A 17,827-nucleotide genomic window follows, 5' to 3' on the forward strand; every position below is an offset into this window, starting at 1 on the left:
CAACGTCTTATAGAGATTACTGTCTTCTTAGGTCAACTGACTTGACCCAACCCTGCTGCTGCCACTTGAGAAAGTGTCCAGAGACAGGATAGGATTGGGGATGAGGACACACATTATATGACAACATAAACTACACAGAACTACATGGCTGAATATAACACTCCCTAGAGGGTCAAAAGGACTCCTCAGCAGGAAGGCATGGGCTCTTTCTAGGAACTTCCTGATTACATATTTGTCTGGCCCGATAGACATTATCTAAACTGAGCTTCTAAATTAGCGCACCGACGTCTTCTGTGGTAGAGCTTCAGAAGATGGAGGCTGAACTTAGTCTTAGCTGAAGTTCTGGTTGCACCAAATATGGCCGCTGGAGGGATGTGCACGTATTAGACACCAGAGCCTAGCACGGAACCTAATCTCTAGCTTGATGGCCTTCTAGTCACCTGGATATCGTTGGCAATGTCAGCCTGATCCTGCAGGAATCCAGCATCACCGAATCCTCCATCCGAAAGCAACTTTCATCTCAGGGTAACTTGTTTGCCGCACCGAGAACTGGCACCACCTTGTCCCCACTCGCTGGGGATGGTAATGGCCAAGGCCACCATCAAGGCCAGGAGCTGTGCTTTCTGCTCTTTCTGTCCAGGTCACTGGTGAAAACTTAACCTCAGAAGGCGCCTGGGGACATTACTGTTCGATGACGATTGGTGCCACCGAACTCAGTAGCAGAAGAACCAATCCAGGCTCTGAGACTTCTCTGCATTTTCCAAGCCCGCGCTGGAGAAGCTCCACACCTTAAGACGGTTTTCTGTTCTTTCTCTCCTTCTCCTCAGCATCTCCCGACTCTGGCTGTGATTCGAATCTCATGCAAACCCTGAACCTAGTGAAGTGTACCCAGGGGCATTGGCAAAGTGTGACCTACAACTTCTGGGGCTTCTCAGCCTTCCTCCCTAACCTCACATGTACCTACAGGTCCCCAGGTGGAGGACCTGCTTTCAACAATGTGAGCATTGTTGGATATCAGTTCTTACACAAAGAGCCGTTTGGGGGACTCCAGCCCACTGTCCTTCCTCTCCCCCACCTGTCTTCTCCCTGCGCATAAAAACACCTTGTAACCTTTCTCAGGTAATTAGATGGAGTCCAGGACCATTTTATACCCTGCACTGAAATCAACTCACAGCAACACTGCCCCGAGAGTCCAGATGAAAAATGACAATTCTTTCCTAACGGGGCTGTTTCTGAAGCCCACGCCGTAGGAAACCTCGGCTCAGCTTCCTCAGTTTGTGCTGAACCACACACTCCAGGGAAAACCAGCAATTAGAGGAACATCCATTTTAATTATTAGCAAAATTAAAGAAGTACAGACCAGACTTTCAGAAACCCAATCCTTTCCTCTCGCATTAAACCCTTTGAAAAACGTGTCCCTGTTGCAAATTACACTTTCCCTGACGTCACAGGATAAGTTACAAAGAGGTGATTCCAAAAATGGGTGTGAGGCTGTATGCTGAACCCCGAACACAAGCTCCTACCACATTTCCTTTCCAAAGACACCTGGCAATTTATAACATTTTCAGGCATCTGTGTGCCCTCCCCCCACCCACCCATCTACCCATCCCCCACACCCCACCCCACCCCACCTCACTCACACACACACACACACACACACACACACACACACACACACACACGTCTCATTCACACAAAGCCAGTGAGAATGCCTGAGTGGATCTTACTGGGGACCCCTCTTAGATGGATACAAGCCCTCCTTGGGGACATCCTTGGGGGGTGGGGTTTCTGTCCCCACCCCTTACCATCCCCCTCTGGACGAACTGCTCCTCAGGACCCTGATTCAGGGTGTGTAACAACAGCAACTCAGCTGACCCGCCAGCACTCAGGACCATAACGGACTCCAAAGCCAGCCGGCACCAGGTGGGCCCTCGGCAAACACGTTCATTAAGTGGCGATGAGTGCTGCGATCTGCAGTGTCACGCTCGGATTACCACTCAAAAAATAACTCGCCTACCAATATTCCCTCCCGATGACAGATTCCCATGCTGCACCAAGCAGAGAGGCTTGGCTATGGACCCCGGCTCTGAAGGACCTGGGAGAAGGACCAGCTCTTTGCCCAGCTCAGGATTTTCAGCCATCTTCTCCTCCTCACAACTAGCCTATTTCTCATCTGCAACCAAGTGTGCAGAGCCAAACACTAGTGAAATCTGGCGTTTCCTCGGATGGGGGAGGCTCTTGGCCAATTCACTTTCGAATCTTCCCAGCATAAAGCCTGCCCCTCTGTGATACTGGACGTAAGCACAAAGCTTACAGCAGCTTAAAACTCAATCCAGCATGGCACGGCTCTTGGTGCTCAACTTCAGAACCACTGTTTCTCCTAAACAACTCGAGAAAACGTCAGCCTTCAGAGGCTGCCTATCTCCTTTAGCCAAAAGATAGTGGATTCAAGGCTTTCCCTCCATCTAAAAAAGCAACCGCAGAAGGCCACAGTCACCCAGCCAGGGTATGTCCCCTCCAGAGTGCTGCAAAGAACTGCTGCCACCTCCCTCACCCAAGCACAGAGAACAGGGCAAATCAAACCACTCCACTCATGCCTGGGAGCCAAGACCCTCCCTTCTACGGTCTGATATGGAAGATGTGGAGAGAGATCACCCTCATAAGGCAGCAGGCTGAAATAGGCCTTCCGTTCAAAGACCACTTCCCCCAGACACATCCCCAAAATAACTTGGTACCCTTAAAATGACATGCAAGAACTTACCTTCTGGTTCTAAAGTGGTATCTTCAACTAAACTGAAGGAGGGCCGGGCCAGGGACAAGGTTGCCATGGTGACCAAGACCAGGCAGATGAAGCGCCCCCAGCTGACCATGGTCACGGTGCCAATCCCTGGTCCTGTTCCATATCTCCATGTGGACGGTAATCCCATCTGCACACTTCTTCAGGGACCATGGGCTACCTGCAATGCCTTCAGCCCACGGGGGGCTCAGGAGCCAGGGCGCTGCTGTGGCTTGCTCAGGCTGTTGTTGCTGCTGCTGTCGCTGCTGCTGCTGCTGCGGCCGCCCCTGAAAGAGAATCAGCCAGATTCAGTCTCTCCCCCCCCCGTGCCAGCCAGCTTAAACCCAGATGGGATAAAAACCGTTTCTCAGCCTCTCAATACATTCGCAAACACATTTTTTCTCATTATCGGAAAAGCCTTCCATCCTCACCTCAGCGTCCCAGGTGTTTCCAGAGGCGTCCACAAACTGGAGTAAACCAATCTTTTCAAAAAGCTTACTTTTAAGACACACAAAGATAAACCATCACTATAGGACCCAGCCACCCAGCCATGCAGTGCGCCCCTCCATCCACTATCAAGCCACCAGGTTGCTGAAGCAACTTGACCTTCCTTCCTCTCAAGGGCAACTGCAAAAAAAAAAAAAAAAAAAAAAACCGAGTTTAAAACGCTGGGCTTGGCACGACCAGCCTCATTAACTTCTCTTATTCCAGCTGGCCTTTAAGAAGCTGACTGGAGGAAGGGTTTGCTCTGAGAGCCGCATTTCAGCTGAGCCGAGCTGCATGTCCCCCGCTCCAGAATGGTTCTCAGAAAGAAAAGGAGACCGACAGAATCAAAGAATCTCAGGAAGGCTACAAAAAAATTCCCACCAGTTTACACTTGTCAGAATTCATTTTCAAACGCGGGCGTGTATTTCAATCTTTCGCCAAGCCGCCACTTACAAAGAGTGAGTTTAATCCAACCGGGGGATTCAAAGCCTGAATTCCCTTCCACTGACTACGCGGCAGTGTACAGGCAGGCATACTAACTAAATACCTTCAGCGTACGTCAAAGGGGTAAAGATACAGAGCAGATACAAACCTTGAGGAATAATTCAAGATTCTATTAGGAACGGTGATGATATGTACAAGCAGTTTGTGGTGTGTGATTGGCCTGCGAACTTTCAATATGTAACCTATTGGCTAAACTTCCCAAGTATCAGTTACAGGGGGCACTCAACTCATTAGATCCAAAGCAGAGAACTTCCCAAGAAAGCTTACCACAGTACAAATAGCTTTACGTTTGTTCAGTGTCTTCAGTGACTCAGTCTTGAGTCAGAATGCACAAGCTCTTAGAGAATCTGCTCAAACAGGAAAGGATCGGACAAAGCCATGGGCTTTGGATCCTGTGGTGCGCACATTTTATGAGACTGGGAATGGGTGAGCGTTTTAGAGAGAAAGAGAGAGGTGTCTAATCCCACACTTTTGATGCTTTCAATTAGAACACAGGATTTCGATCGACACTGCCAGAACCTCCCTGAAGCCCTCCCTGTCCTAGGATCTGTTCCTTTCACCCTTCTCTGAGATTAAAAAGCAGAGAGGATGCACCATCTCCAAGAGGGAAATAAGAAGCTGTTGTTTGTTTCTGTCTTTTAAGCACAGGTAAAATGGTATAGCTAACAACAAAATCCAGGAAAGTGAGTGTCTGTCTGTCTGTCTGTCTGTGCACGCCTGCACGTGCACATGTGTTTGATCACGCATTTATGGGCCCAGGGTTTCTAGAGACCTTGAAGGATTTTTGTTTCCCAAGTCTTCTTTCTTTTTAAAGCCAAGAGTCCCAAAAAGATATTTCACTGTCTATGTCTACATACCTGTCAAGGAGACTACACAAACCTTCTCATTGATTTACTAAGAGCTTTCAGAATGCAGGTCAATCCTCCGCCTCTCTAGCAACTTTACAATCTCAGACTCTAGTAGGTCCTGCAGCAGGGTGCTCAGGCCACCTTCCCTACTAGTCACTACCCAGGAGTGCCTCAGTTCCAGCGGAATGTGGAAGATGGCCAGTGCCCCAGGCTGACTCAATTTGAACGTTGGTTCTTCGAAGGCCCAGTCCCACGGCAGCCCCCTCCTCAAACCTCTGTAAGGCGAGAAGTGAAGGCAGCAGGTCTGCGCAGCTCCTCACCGGAGTGGACAAAAGTGCTGAGCGACCTCCTAGGCAGGATAATTAGGTCCCAAGGCTCCGTGTTGGGAACACAGGCCCAGCATGCTGCTGGCGGCCACAATCCCAGCTTCCTGCCTTCAATACCATAATCCTTCCTGGAGGCTGAGCCCCAGAGAAAGCCCCAGCGTGTTTATTTTTTCCCCCTGAAAGGGGACTCTCTTCTCAGCCTAGAGGGAGGAGTCCTCACCCTCGCTCTGACGGATGGTTCTTCACGGCCACCCGCCCCTTGGGGTCATCTCCACACACGTCTGCCTCCAAAGACAGGCAAAGTGACCAGCAGAAAGGGCTGGCGAGCTTGCGCAGTGTTGTACACGTTTACACACACTCTTCCCCATCTCGCAAGGTTAATTTAAGGCCAGCCTGGAGGGAGTTGGGGGGGGGGCAAGGAGGGGTGTGTTGCTACCTTAAAGGGTAGTTCCAGGATACCTCAGTGGACTGTGCAATTGACATTTTGTTCCCAAGTGGATTTCTCATGGGAGAAGTCAACACTCCCAGGTTAATACTATATGTAGGCCCCCTAACCTGACTCAAGGCTCCTTTACTTCTCGATCCCGGATGAATTAAGGAAGGGAGCTGTCATGGGTTCGAGGAGGCGAGGAGGGGGGTCCTAAACACAATGAAATCCCAAAAATATAAACTGCCGTACTCCGAGCAGCTTGGGGTGCACATCGCCACCCTATTTCATTGTAGCGTTTCTTTCATTTGTCAGCCTGGAATATCCTGTTTTGTCCCTCTTCTTGGGGCGCTAAAGAGCTCTGAGAAATCTGCATTTTAATTGACATTCCAACGAGAGGGAGAGGGGCGCCTGATTGCTTTTCTATTCAAACTAAACAGGCTTTTCAGATGAAAATGAGTCCAGGCTGGTAGAAGATTTACAGGGATTTGGGACGCTAAGGACAATAGAGTTTTAAATGTTGATAGCGTTTCACACCAAACACATAATGGGTGCCCAGAGTTTGAAAGCAAGTCTGCTTCTAAGGGTAGGTTTTATTGAACTGGGGGAGGGGGGGGGAGACGTGGGGGGGATTGAGGAAGGAAGGTCTTGGGAAGTTTGCAGGGGCGCGGAGCTGAAGCTGGCCTCCCGCGCCTGCCCCCTGGCCGCGACGGTGGAAGACAGCGCCACGCAGGGCCCTCTGCCGATTCCCCCGCGCTGAAAGAATGAGCGCGCAAGTTAGAACTCGCCTGTGCTTTCAACATCTCGGCGCGGCTGCGGTAGGAGCTGCTAGAAGAACTAGGTAAAGTCGGTCCAGTTCGCCCCCTAGCCCCAGGCGCGCGGCGATCCCTCCTGCGCCAACCGCTGTGACCAGAGAGGGACCGCCAGCACCGGAATCCCGAACCAAAGCCATTGCCTCCCCAAAGGTGTCATCCGGGCATCTCCATCCCTTTGGGGATGTTGCCTGACACACTCCAGCAGTTTCTTCCCAAGAAAGAACCTCTCCCAAGGGTCTGTGTAGTACCAGGCTGGAGCTTCCAGAATCCAAGAACCAGGCACCCCAAAGATGCCCTTCCCGAACCTCCTCCTATGGGCTGTGCCACTGGCAGGCGGCCCCACGGCGCGCCGGCTCTGAGCTCAAAGGAACGCGCCCAGTAGGCAGGACTGTGCCCGCCGGAGTCTGACAGGAAAGGGGTGCTGGCGGCAGAGACAGATGTCAGCATTTGGATGGAGGTGCTGAAAGAACCCCCCCCAAAAGCCAGCCATCCACATTCATCCACTCCTCCATCACCAATACAGCCAGAGACTGACAGGGCGCGCCCCCAAATCGTTTTACCCGCGCCCTCCTCCCCGGGATCCTGCGCCTCGCATCCTCCCACTGAACCCACTTTCCCGGCTGGCGAAGCTCCGGAAGGCGTTCGGTACGACGATTACCTTGAATGGCAGCGCTCCTCTGCGCTCGGTGTTGGCGTCGAAGCCCTGAGTGGGTCGGGATGAAGCAGGCGATGAGCTCGGAGGAAAACTCCAAAAAGAGAATGATCCCTTGGGTGGAAGCGGGCGCCAAGGTTCCGAGGCTTCACGCGCGCTGGGGATCGCAGAACAGCGCGGACATGACGCCGGAGCTGCCCTCGGATCTGGGCAGCAGCAGAAGAAAGAACTGGGGCTTGGCGTTGCCTACTCCAAACTTTGCTGGCGAGTGGTGAACACTCGCAGCGCTCAGGAACGCTGAGGCCCGGGGGCTCACGCCCGGCCCCCGCCAGCCCGGAGAGCAGTCGCCACGCCGGGCCAGGGACACACAGGCAGCCTCAGCACCGGAGCTCTGGCAGCCGCGCGCTCGATCGTCCGTGCGCCCGCTCTGCGCCCGCCGCCGCCGCTCGCCTCTCCCGGCGCTCTCCCCGCGCCGCCCGCGCCGCCGCCGCAGCCTCCTCGGGCGGGTCACGCCCCCCGCTGAAACCCGAGCCGTTTCCTGGACGGCGGCGCCCGCTCTGCCAATCAGCGCTGCGCGCTGGGGCAGTCCCGAGCCCCGCGCGGCTCCCGACGCCTAGCAGCCGCAAAGAGACACCCGCCAGGCAGGCGAGGGGCCCCGCCGCGCTGCCCGCAGGGGTGCACAGATGACCTCTCGGAACCCGGCTAGTGAACCGCCCTGTACGCCTCTGTCCCCTCGTAGCCAGCCAGCTTCGGTGCAGAGAGAATAAGTTAAGTTGTTTTATGTCAAGTTAGGAAACAAATGGCAGAATGCTGTGCAACTTCAGACACCTTAGAATAGGTCTGCAGCGTACTAGGGCCAGACATTTCGCGTCACTGAAGCTTCGAGGGTAGAAGCAGCTAATGTTCGTGGAAGGTGTTGCGTTATCTTGTTCTTCTGAACAATAGAAGGGGGCGTGTGTTTGGGAAAGGACCAAGTGAATAGGTAATTGTACTTAGTCCGCACATCTGCCCACAGAGTAACATAGCCAGATTCTGACAAGAAAACTGAAGATCCGAGAGGTTAACACAACTGGCTGCTGGTTGAGCCCTTAAATGTGGCTGTCTTCGAAAAAGCCAAAAACAGAAAACATCTTGTTTAATAGTATCAATTAAACACAAACATAACGAGATTAACATAAAGAAATCCAAAGGAGGGCTGGAGAGATGATTCAGAAGTTTAGAGTGCTTCCTGCCTTCCAGAGGGCCAGAAACCAATGGCTGGCATACTATCAGGCACTCACAATGGCCTGTAACTCCGGCTGCAGAGGCATCCAAAACCTCTGGTCTCCTTAGGAAGCTGCACTGGTGAACACAAAGATACAGTCACATAGTTTAAAAATAAAAATACCCCAGCTCCGAAAAAAAGAACCAAAAAATAAATAAATAAATAAAAATAAATATTTAAAAGAAAGTGAGGCTGGAGAAATGGCTCAGTGGTTAAGAGTACTACCAGAGACCGGCTCAATTCCCAGCATCCACATGCTGGCTCACAACCACCTTTTACTCCAGTTCCAGGGGCCCCGACACCCTCTACTGGCTTCTGGGGATACTGCATGCACAGTGTGCAGATGGACATGCAGGCAAACGTCCATAACTCATCAAATAAAATGAGAATGAATGAATGAATGAATGAATGAATGAATGGGAAGAAATCCAAGAGTCTAGAGAGGCATTGGAGATGTAGTGCAGTGGTAGATGGCTTGCCTTGACGTACAAGGCCCTGTGTCTGATCTCCACACCCACAAGAAAGAAACAAAGAAACAGAAACAGAAAATACATGCACTCTATCAGAAAAGAAAAAGTCGTCTGATCTTGAGCAAATTGGATTCCTCTCTCTGACTCTAACGTTGCAAAGCAGGAGTCTTTAACGAAACTGTCAGGCCGGGTTGTAACTGATTGGCATCTCCCATTTGTCTCTTCCACTAGACTATCTTGGGATCATTTATCTCTCAATATGTGTTCCCTTTCCTTCCTTCAACCCTTGAGCAACGGTGCTTAAGTTCAAGGCCACATAAATTGTAACCCTACACTCAGAAGTGTGTGAGGCAGGAGAATTGCCTTGAGTGCGGCGGGGGGCCGACTTGGTCTACATGGTAAGTTTGAAGACAGCTACATTGTGTCTAAATAAATAAATAAAATCTTGATTAGTGAGCCAATCATAATAGTACATGCTGTATTCCCAGACCTCACACGATAAAGAAAAGTTGGGGAGTTTGAAACCAGTCTCAGGTACGTGCTGAGTTCGTATCAGGCCTGGGCTCCCTGAGACCCTGACTCAAAAAAGTCACTAAGTTCAGGAAAGCCTAGACTCCCTCTGGTGCCTGAAGACAAACAAAGCCTCAGGAAAGCTCACCTGGGAAGCAGGTTTGGAAGAGGAGAGGTACAAGAATCCCTAACCCTCGACTTCATGCGGTTTACACACATGAATTCCTCAGGCATCCCCCACATGATCAGAGGATGGTCTTTACTCACAGCATAGCCTTGGAAACTTTTATGCAAATCACTTAAAATGGAGGAGTAGCAAATCCATTTCCAATGCCTCGGGCAAATAGTTATGAAATTATAGTTTGAGAACTCAACCAAAATAGCAGCCTGATTTCCAAACGAAGTGGTCTGTTTATATGTTTAGTGGAAAGGAGTGTGTTTTGGGTGAGTTCTATGGCCTGGATGGGAACACCGCAGCCAGGTACCACTGAACCATTCACTGGGGGGTGCCAACCTATGCTCATTCTCTGACCTGAAGTCACAAAGGGAAGGCTATGGTCCTGCTGCAAGATGGTGCTTCTATCTTTATGATCCCCACTGATGGGAAACTCCGTGTCTCAGGACAGAGAGACGTTTCCCTACTGCAGTGGGTCCACCAGCCATTGAAAATGAGGTTAACACATTCTCACATAAATTAATGGCCCAGGAAGCCACTGTCCCTGTCCCCCATTCATTCACAGCTTTATAGATACTGAATGGGAGGGAAGCCCTTCCGCTGAAAACAAAAACACCTTCTTCAACGTCAGAGGCAGTGTGCAGAATTTGTTCTTTATGGAGATAAAAAGGTAGCCATCCAAAGTCCCTGATTGCCAAAGAGTGCCTTTTATTTTTCAAGTTAGGAAAACCTACAGATTTCACAATAGGAAAATGTTTAAGTTTAAAAAAAAATTAAAGCATGCTTAGAATTTTTGGTTAAAAAAATAGTTTTGCATCATTTAGACTTCAAATGACCTCAGTGGTTCAGGGAAGCTTTCCTCCCAGCCAGGCTTCTGAATGAGAAAATAATCTCTTTGCAGGATTTTTACCCCCTCTCCCTTCTTCAAGTGGCTGGAACCCCTTTTGTCAATGGCCTCCCGTGAATGCTGTTGCTAATAAGCCTATTAATGAGTTTCCATGGCCGAGTGTGAATAGGTAAATAGGGCCCAATCTGTTGAGGTTTTGGGGGTGAGGGCAGAAAAGCCTGCAAGAACTGAAGGTGACAGTTTGAACTGAAGGCGGCAGGTTTAGGCTGAAAGAAACTCCAGACAAGGCCACATTCTCCACCCTCCACCCCCTACGGGGCCTCCTTTCTTCCCAATTTTCTCCTTTTATAAAATGTCTTGAGTAGTCACCCTTTTCTTTTTTCTCCCCAGAAGGCCTGACGACACCCCTCCCCCGCTACTCTAGTAATGATACGTCAATGGAATGAAAGGAAACTGAGGGCAGAAGAAATCAAAGATCCTACACTCATCGAGGAGCAAACTGTGAGGTCAGCCCATCCCTGGGAGAGGGGAAAAGGAAAGGGGCCCCTCTCTGTTGAGATTCAGATGTTTAATTTTAACCATTCGTGTTTTAATGGGTTGTGTCTCCTTCACCCTATGGACAAGCTGGGTGAACAAAGGCTGTGTGGGTCTTCCCGTGTGGGCTTGCCCACAGGCAAAATGATGGGCTTCAGTCTTTATGTGACATCTCTATAAGGTCCAAAGCATGGCTGGAATTCAAGCTCATGGTCCAGGACCACAGCCAGGCCACCTACTCCGGGATGAGAAAAGAGCCCAATCAGTTGTGGCATCTCACTAGGGCAAGTGTGTGTGTGTGTGTGTGTGTGTGTGTGTGTGTGTGTGTATGTGTGTGAAAAGGTATACTGTCTGTGTCTGAGAAAAAGTATACTGTGTGTGTGTGTGTGTGAAAAGGTATACTGTCTGTGTCTGAGAAAAAGTATATTGTGTGTATGTGTGTGTGTGAAAAGGTATACTGTGTGTGTGTGAAAAAGTATACTGTGTGTATGTGTGTGTGTATGAAAAGGTATACTGTGTGTGTGAGAAAAAGTATACTGTGTGTATGTGTGTGTGAAAAGGTATACTCTGTGTGTGAAAAGGTATACTGTGTGTGTGAGAGAGAAAAAGTATACTGTGTGTGTGTGTGTGTGTGTGTGTGTGTGTGTGTGTGTGTCCCCATATTCACCTTGAATGTCATCCAGTATTCTAAACTACATGGACCTACTTCCCTGGGGGATATACGGTCCTTTGGAAGCCAAATCTGGTGACGCATACGCATATGTATAATTCCAGCACTCAGGAGGTAGAGACAGAGAGAGAATCAGTTCAAAGGCAGCCTCAGGAAGAGAGCTGGGGGCTATCCTGGGCTCCATGAGACTCTGGCTTAAGAAGAACCACATCCTCCTAGTAGGACTATCTCACTTTGATGCCAACGGGATTTACTCTTTGAGGGTGAGGCCTTGTGGCAAGCCCCTCCCTTCACGGTTAGGTCCCAGTGTGGGTGAACTGGAGCCAGTTACTTCAGTGTCCTGAGTCATCTGTTTCCTCAGTGGCAAAGGAGCTTCTTATTCCACAGCTGTCACATGGATTCCAAAAGGCCAGAACGGACGAAGATGGGGCAGACACTAGGGTACTCCCAGGGGGTTCCAGAACCTTTAGCACAGGGGAGAAGTCATGTGTGTGCTATGATCATCTCCAACCACCCCATAGGTGACTACTCCCACCTCTCAGGACTATCCAGGATTGAGCTCGTGGCTACCCTATCATTACTGTGCTATTACTAATAATTAGTAAGAGCCTTCATTAACATATTCTGGAGCCATCACTGCCGACACGCCCTCCCACTCCAACAGAACAGCCCAATAAGAAACACCCGGAGGTCGGCCTTAGCATGGCATTGGTTGCACAGAGCATGGGTGCATGGACGGTAGTGAGGCACCTGAGTGCTGGTCGGTACCTGCTCTTGCTATCAGTAGTTCCTGGGGGACATTGGAAGGACTGTGTGGGGTTGAGTAGAAGGCACACATAAGGATATAGTTTGCCCCGAGGACCACCCTGCAAGAGAAAAACAGCATAAGCACAGAGATCTGGCCAATCAGATGCATCTACCTTATCTTTCCAGAGTCCACACAACAGGGTTGCACATTCTCTCTCCCTCCTTGGCTGGACATTTGAATAATTTCATAGTTTAGAAATGAAGCGGAAAATCCATAGGTAGATGGTGCGAGCTCTCATCTCAACACCGCTCCCTTCTGCCCTGTGCCCAGCGGACAAAGGTGAGCTCCTGCCATCTGCTCACCTGAATCTGAGAAGGGAGTCGGTTGGCTAGCTGCTTAGTTAAGGCAGCCACATGCACAGCTAGGAAGCCCCAAGTCTCTTGGCGGTTGACCATGGGACAGGAGAATCCGTGCTCGGTCTAGGCACCCAGATGTGGCTTTCATCCTCCATTCTCATCCCTTAGCACACTTGGCTTGTATCCACCTCCACAGAAGGCACTGGTGCTCATCACTATCTGCATAATTAAGGACAGACGGACAGACACACACACACACACACACACACATACACACACACACACACACACTCCTCTAGCCTAAGATAAGCTTCTGATGATCTCCCGCAGGCCTCTGAACATCCTGGCCGACACCTTGAAGTCCAGAAGCTGAGAGGTTGTCATTTACCTGTCACTGAAGGAGTTGCTATATTACAGGAGCTTGGCATCTGTGTGGGAGAACAGACAGCGGTCGGCGAGCACTGCTCTTGACCCTTCTACTCATAATGAACCTCTCCCAGAAGAACGCCTCCAATCCCTGCCCATTGATATTTAAGAGCAATGTATGGCTGATCATTTTTTGACTACGAGCCTCCAGGCCCTTCATCAGAACCAACACCAACACCCTCATCCTCATCACCATCCTCATCACCATCATCACCATCACCATCATCATCACCACCAGTACCATCTTCATATCACCATCATCATCACCACCATCATCACCCTCATCATCATCATCACCACCATTATCATCCTCATCCTCATCATCACCACCATTATCATCATCATCCTCATTCTCATCCTCATCCTCACCATCACCATCACCATCCTCCTCATCATCATCATCACCACCATCACCCTCACCATCCTCATCATCACACTGGGACAACCTCCTCCATAGCAGTCCACCCCACACCCCTTCAGCAGGCAGCAGGGAAGTTACCCGTGTGGTTGTACACAGCGCTAAACAAATTATCACATGCAGTTCTACCTTTAGTTCCCACCTGCAACGCCCGTCCCCACCCGGAGCCCTGTGCTCCAATTTAGTAGCAGTAGCCACATCCTGAGAACTCCAAAGCCATGTGTAGCTCGTGCTACCACGGTGAACAAAACACAGATGTGAGAGGCTTTTGCTCTCACGATACTGTGAGCCAGGCCCTTGCTTACCACTTCCTCCTCCAGGAGGACCTCAGGTTTCTTCCTACCCATCCCCATCTGGACTACTCCCATGGCCTGTATGGAAAGCACCTTACACTGCCAGTGGTTCTCAATCTTCCTGATGGTGGCACCATTTAGTACAGTTCCTCATGTTGTGACGACCTCCCTCCCCTGACCATGAAATATGTGTGTTTTCCAATGGTCTTAAGTGACCCTTATGAAAGGGTTGTTTGACTCCAAGGGGTCAAACCCCAAAGAGGTCAAGGCCCACGGGTTGAAAACTGCTAACTTAGGAGAAATGGGTACAGATTCGCCTGCCCGTCCTGACACCCCCTTGTGTCAGCCCTTGCTCTCCGAGGGACTTTCGATGGGCCTCCAGTCCCCCCACTCTAAGACCTCACTGTTCCCTCGAATTCTCAGAAATTCACAGCTGTGAGGATCCAGTGAGAAGTGCTTGCTGATTCAAGATGGCCATAGTCCTGGAGCAAGCAGGAGCTGAGTGGGCAGTGCTAAATTATCACACATGGAAAGGCATAGCCTCTGTCTCTCTGGGTTCACAGGCTGGCCCTGCCTGCCATGCTAGAGCAGTTTGGTGAGCTGTGCTTATAGCTGACAGGCCTACAGATAGATTCTCGCTGATTGACGGTGATTGAAACATAGCCTCTTTGGATCTCTTTATAAGGTGCCCGGGGAACATATTTCAATGAGGTTTTACACACAGTGAGGTCTACCTGGAAATTAGGGAGAAAAAGCCATTTTAGGGCAAGGCTGACTTAGCCGTGTCATTCCCCTTGCTTGCAGTGACCCAGTTTCCATGGTGCGCTCCTCCTTTTCTGCCGATTTCTGCGTTTCTCGTTATTCTATTTCTCGAGGGTGTGTATCTATTTTGTCCAAATGTGTGAAGAAGTTGCCTTAATAAACCAAAAGGGAGAAAAACCAAGAGGAAGGCTGCCAGGATCCTGCTAAACTCAAAGAAGGAGGCAGGGAATACAGGTCAGGATGTGCATTAAACCACAAACCCAGTAACCCTTTTAGGGTTCCGGAGCTCCTGTATTTTGTCCCCAGGCTGGGGATAAAGGCCATCAAGGAGTACGGAGATTTCTTTAACAGATTTCTAAGAACAGTGCTGAGCAAAAGTTAACTCCTAATCTGAGCTGACACTCGGGGACCCAGGAAGCAGGCGGCTGTAGGTGAAGGGCCTGGGGGCTTTGTTCCTCTGCCTCGGCACAGGAGGTAGATGCTCGGCGGACGCTAGCGCCCCCGTGTGGCTGTGGGCGTCCCTGCGGGCAGGCCAGAGGCTCTTAGTGGCCTAGTAGGGTGCAAGAGAAGAGGCTTCCAGGGCAGCAGGAGCGTGTTCATTCGAACACTGTTCCCGGCTTCCAGTGGTTCCTGGTGTGTAGCGAATGCAGTGATTGGTGGGGAGGCGTGTCTGTAGGAAGAATCCAGCGGGTTGCCCAATCCTAGCTGAGATGGATGGTCTTATCCCTTGGTGTCTTGGGAGGGCGTGGCGAGCAAGCATCGGCAGCCTGGAATGTTACTACTTCAGGCCTCTTCTCTGTCCACAGGATGGCTTAACAATACCCCACCTCCACCCCCGAAGGCTGTTCCTTATTTCCAGATAGTGGCCCCTTCTCTCCACTTGGATGAAAAGGGTGCCGAGCAACCGCAGCAGCTTTGCGTTAAGCTAGGGTCTCCTTTCTGCCTTTACCACATCTTGCTGGAGTCCACCTGCCCGGTAGGCCTCCAGGCCTGAGGATCCCAGCTCCCTTCTACCAAGGCCAGTGAGTTCCCCACTCTGGGCTATTTCCTCTTGTTATCACCATATAACCATCCTTCCTGGAGCGGATACAAACTGTGTTGCCTGTCTCCTTGCTGAGCAAAGCAACTTGAAGGAGGAGGGATTTCTTTTGGCTCAATCATGTCTGGAACGTCATGGTGGTCTTGAGGCAGCTGATCACTTTGTTCCAGTGAGGAAAAAAGATTTCTCCTTTTTATTCAGTCCAGGAACCTCACCACATAAAACGGTGACACTCATAATCAGGGTGTGCCTACCTTCCTCAATTAATCTAATCTGATCCCTTACAGACACTTGTTTCCATGGTAGCTCTAAACTTCATCAAATTAGAATCTGTGATTGGCCATCCTGGCCAGTTCTGCCTCCTCTCCACTAGTCATCGCCCAGAAATGGAAACCATTACCTTCCTTGTCCACGAAGTCATCTTGAGTTTTGATAGGTCCCCATTTGCAGGACCGTGACTCATTGCTCTTAGCATGGGTAGGGGCTTCCTGGGAGACATTGACCTGGTGTTTACTTTAGTCTAGTGACTGTCATCATGGTCTTTTAGGGCTTATTTGCCTTCAAGCATAAGAACCCTGAGAGGTAGCACTAGGTGACCCTGGTTACAAGCCAAGCTTTGGTGGTGTGAGCTTAGCCAAGAATGTTGTTGCCATGGGGAAGGAAGTGGCTTTAGAGATGCTGACAGAGGCTCTGTGGGCTGCATCTTTGGCTGACTCTAGTGGCTACAACCCTTCAGCTGTAATCCAGCTGTAATGGACTGGGTGTCTGATCCTTCTTACAGACCCATGTATACAATGAAGTACAATCAGCTCTGTGGATCACCAGGAAGGTCCTCTGTCTGTAGACTCCCTGCATAGCGCTGGCTGTCCTGGAACTCATTCTGTAGACCAGGCTGACCTCGAACTCAAGAGACCTGCCTGTCTCTGACTCCTGAGTGATCAAAGGAGTGTACCACCAGGCTGGTGAGATGGCACAGAGGTTAAGAGTAAATGGCTGCCCTTCCAGAGGTCCTGAGTTCAATTCCCAGCAACCACATTTAAAACCATCTGTACTGGGATCTGATGCCCTCTTCTTGCGTGCAAGCAGATAGAATATTCATATTCATAAAATAAATATTTTTTCATATTCATATTCATAAATAAATATTCATATTCATAAATAAATCTTTCATTTAATCAGAAGGATTCCAAATAAATTACCATATAGATCGTAAGTTCTTAGAAAGAGAAAAGCAAACCAGACCCCAACATGGTAAATACCACGATATAATGTAGACTCTGGCAGAAATGAATGAGTGGAAGCTAAGGAACAATAGATTCAACCACTCAAGCAGAGTTGGCTCTTAAAACAAAAATGTGTTCCACCATCACCCAGCTCAGTGTCCATAGACTGAGAGTGAGATTTGGGGGGCGGGGGTTATATTTGCACTTGATGTGTACATATTCTGTGTCTGTCGTTTCCCCCAACCATGCAGTAGAATAAATAACTCTTTACGTTACATTTACAATGTCTCAGGTATCACATGGAGTTTAGAGGCTGCTTACAGTTTCCTGAAAGACGTGTGGTTTATGTTTAAACACAGTACCATGACATGTGAAAGGTTTGAGCAGGCACTGATCTGAGTATCTGTAGGTGACCATGGAGCAAGGCCCTCGAGGACGGAAAAGGACACTGCACCGGTGATTCATGCTGTTTGTGTCATTTCCACACCAGAGCCTCTAGGCCCCAGCCTCAGTGGAGCCCTGTTCTAACCCTGGCCTCACTTCCCGATGCTTCTCTCTACTGAGTGACATCAGGCAAATGATGTGGCCCCCCCGGGGGGGCTGCATCCCTTTCGATGAACTATGACTCTGTCAGAATGGCTTTGAAACTGACCATCCTTCCACCGTGGTTTACACCGTCTAGGGCAGAGGGCTTCCTCTCATTCTTCTAATGGAACCTCCACGTGGCCCAGAAGCCACTCTCTCCTTAGCCCCTCTTTCAGCGGAAGAAGTTGTTTTTATCTCTTATATCCCCATGTGTTCCTTCCCACAAAGCACCCTTCCGTTTTCTTTGTAAAAATCCCCAGTGTAATGAAAAGGGACTAGACACCATTGCTATCCTTGTGTCCCTCAAACGAGACGCCACTTCTGAACTCTGAATGCCCTGGTTGCCAAATCTGATTTAAAAAAAAAAAACACAGGGTGCCTTGTTATATCTGAATTTGGGGTAAACAGCAACTAATTTTTTTAATTTTTACTGTATGACCCCAGCATCATATGAGCTAATGTCATTATATAGATATAGATGTAGATATTTCAAAGCATTGTTCGTAATTTATTTGAAATTCAGATTTAACTGAGTATCTGGCATTAAATGTGGCCTCCCCATCCACACCCTTCCCATGCTGGATAGAAGCCAGTCTCATGGCATCCACATGGCCTTTCTGTTACTGTGGTAAAACACCGACCAAAAGGAATGTCGGGAAGGGAATGGTTTATT

General features: G+C 49.7%; 1 protein-coding gene across 19 annotated transcripts in view; it reads right to left on the bottom strand.

Moving 5' to 3' along the window:
- The window catches only part of Fgfr2 (fibroblast growth factor receptor 2), a 105,374-nt gene extending 98,074 nt beyond the window's left edge, over window positions 1-7,300 (bottom strand). For 12 of the 19 annotated variants that reach the window (XM_087624747.1, XM_087624807.1, XM_087624713.1 and 9 more), the window contains exons 1-2: window positions 6,841-7,300; window positions 2,762-3,063 (exon numbers count right to left, since the gene is read on the bottom strand). In XM_087624747.1, the coding sequence (XP_087480873.1) occupies window positions 2,762-2,927 (166 nt within the window). In that variant the 5' untranslated portion in view covers window positions 2,928-3,063; window positions 6,841-7,300. 19 annotated transcript variants of the gene reach the window in all.
- Between the last annotated feature and the right edge of the window lie 10,527 nt (window positions 7,301-17,827).

The sequence above is a fragment of the Rattus norvegicus genome, chromosome 1, assembly GCF_021556685.1.
Source record: "Rattus norvegicus strain SHRSP/BbbUtx chromosome 1, alternate assembly SHRSP_T2T, whole genome shotgun sequence".
NCBI lineage: Eukaryota > Metazoa > Chordata > Mammalia > Rodentia > Muridae > Rattus > Rattus norvegicus.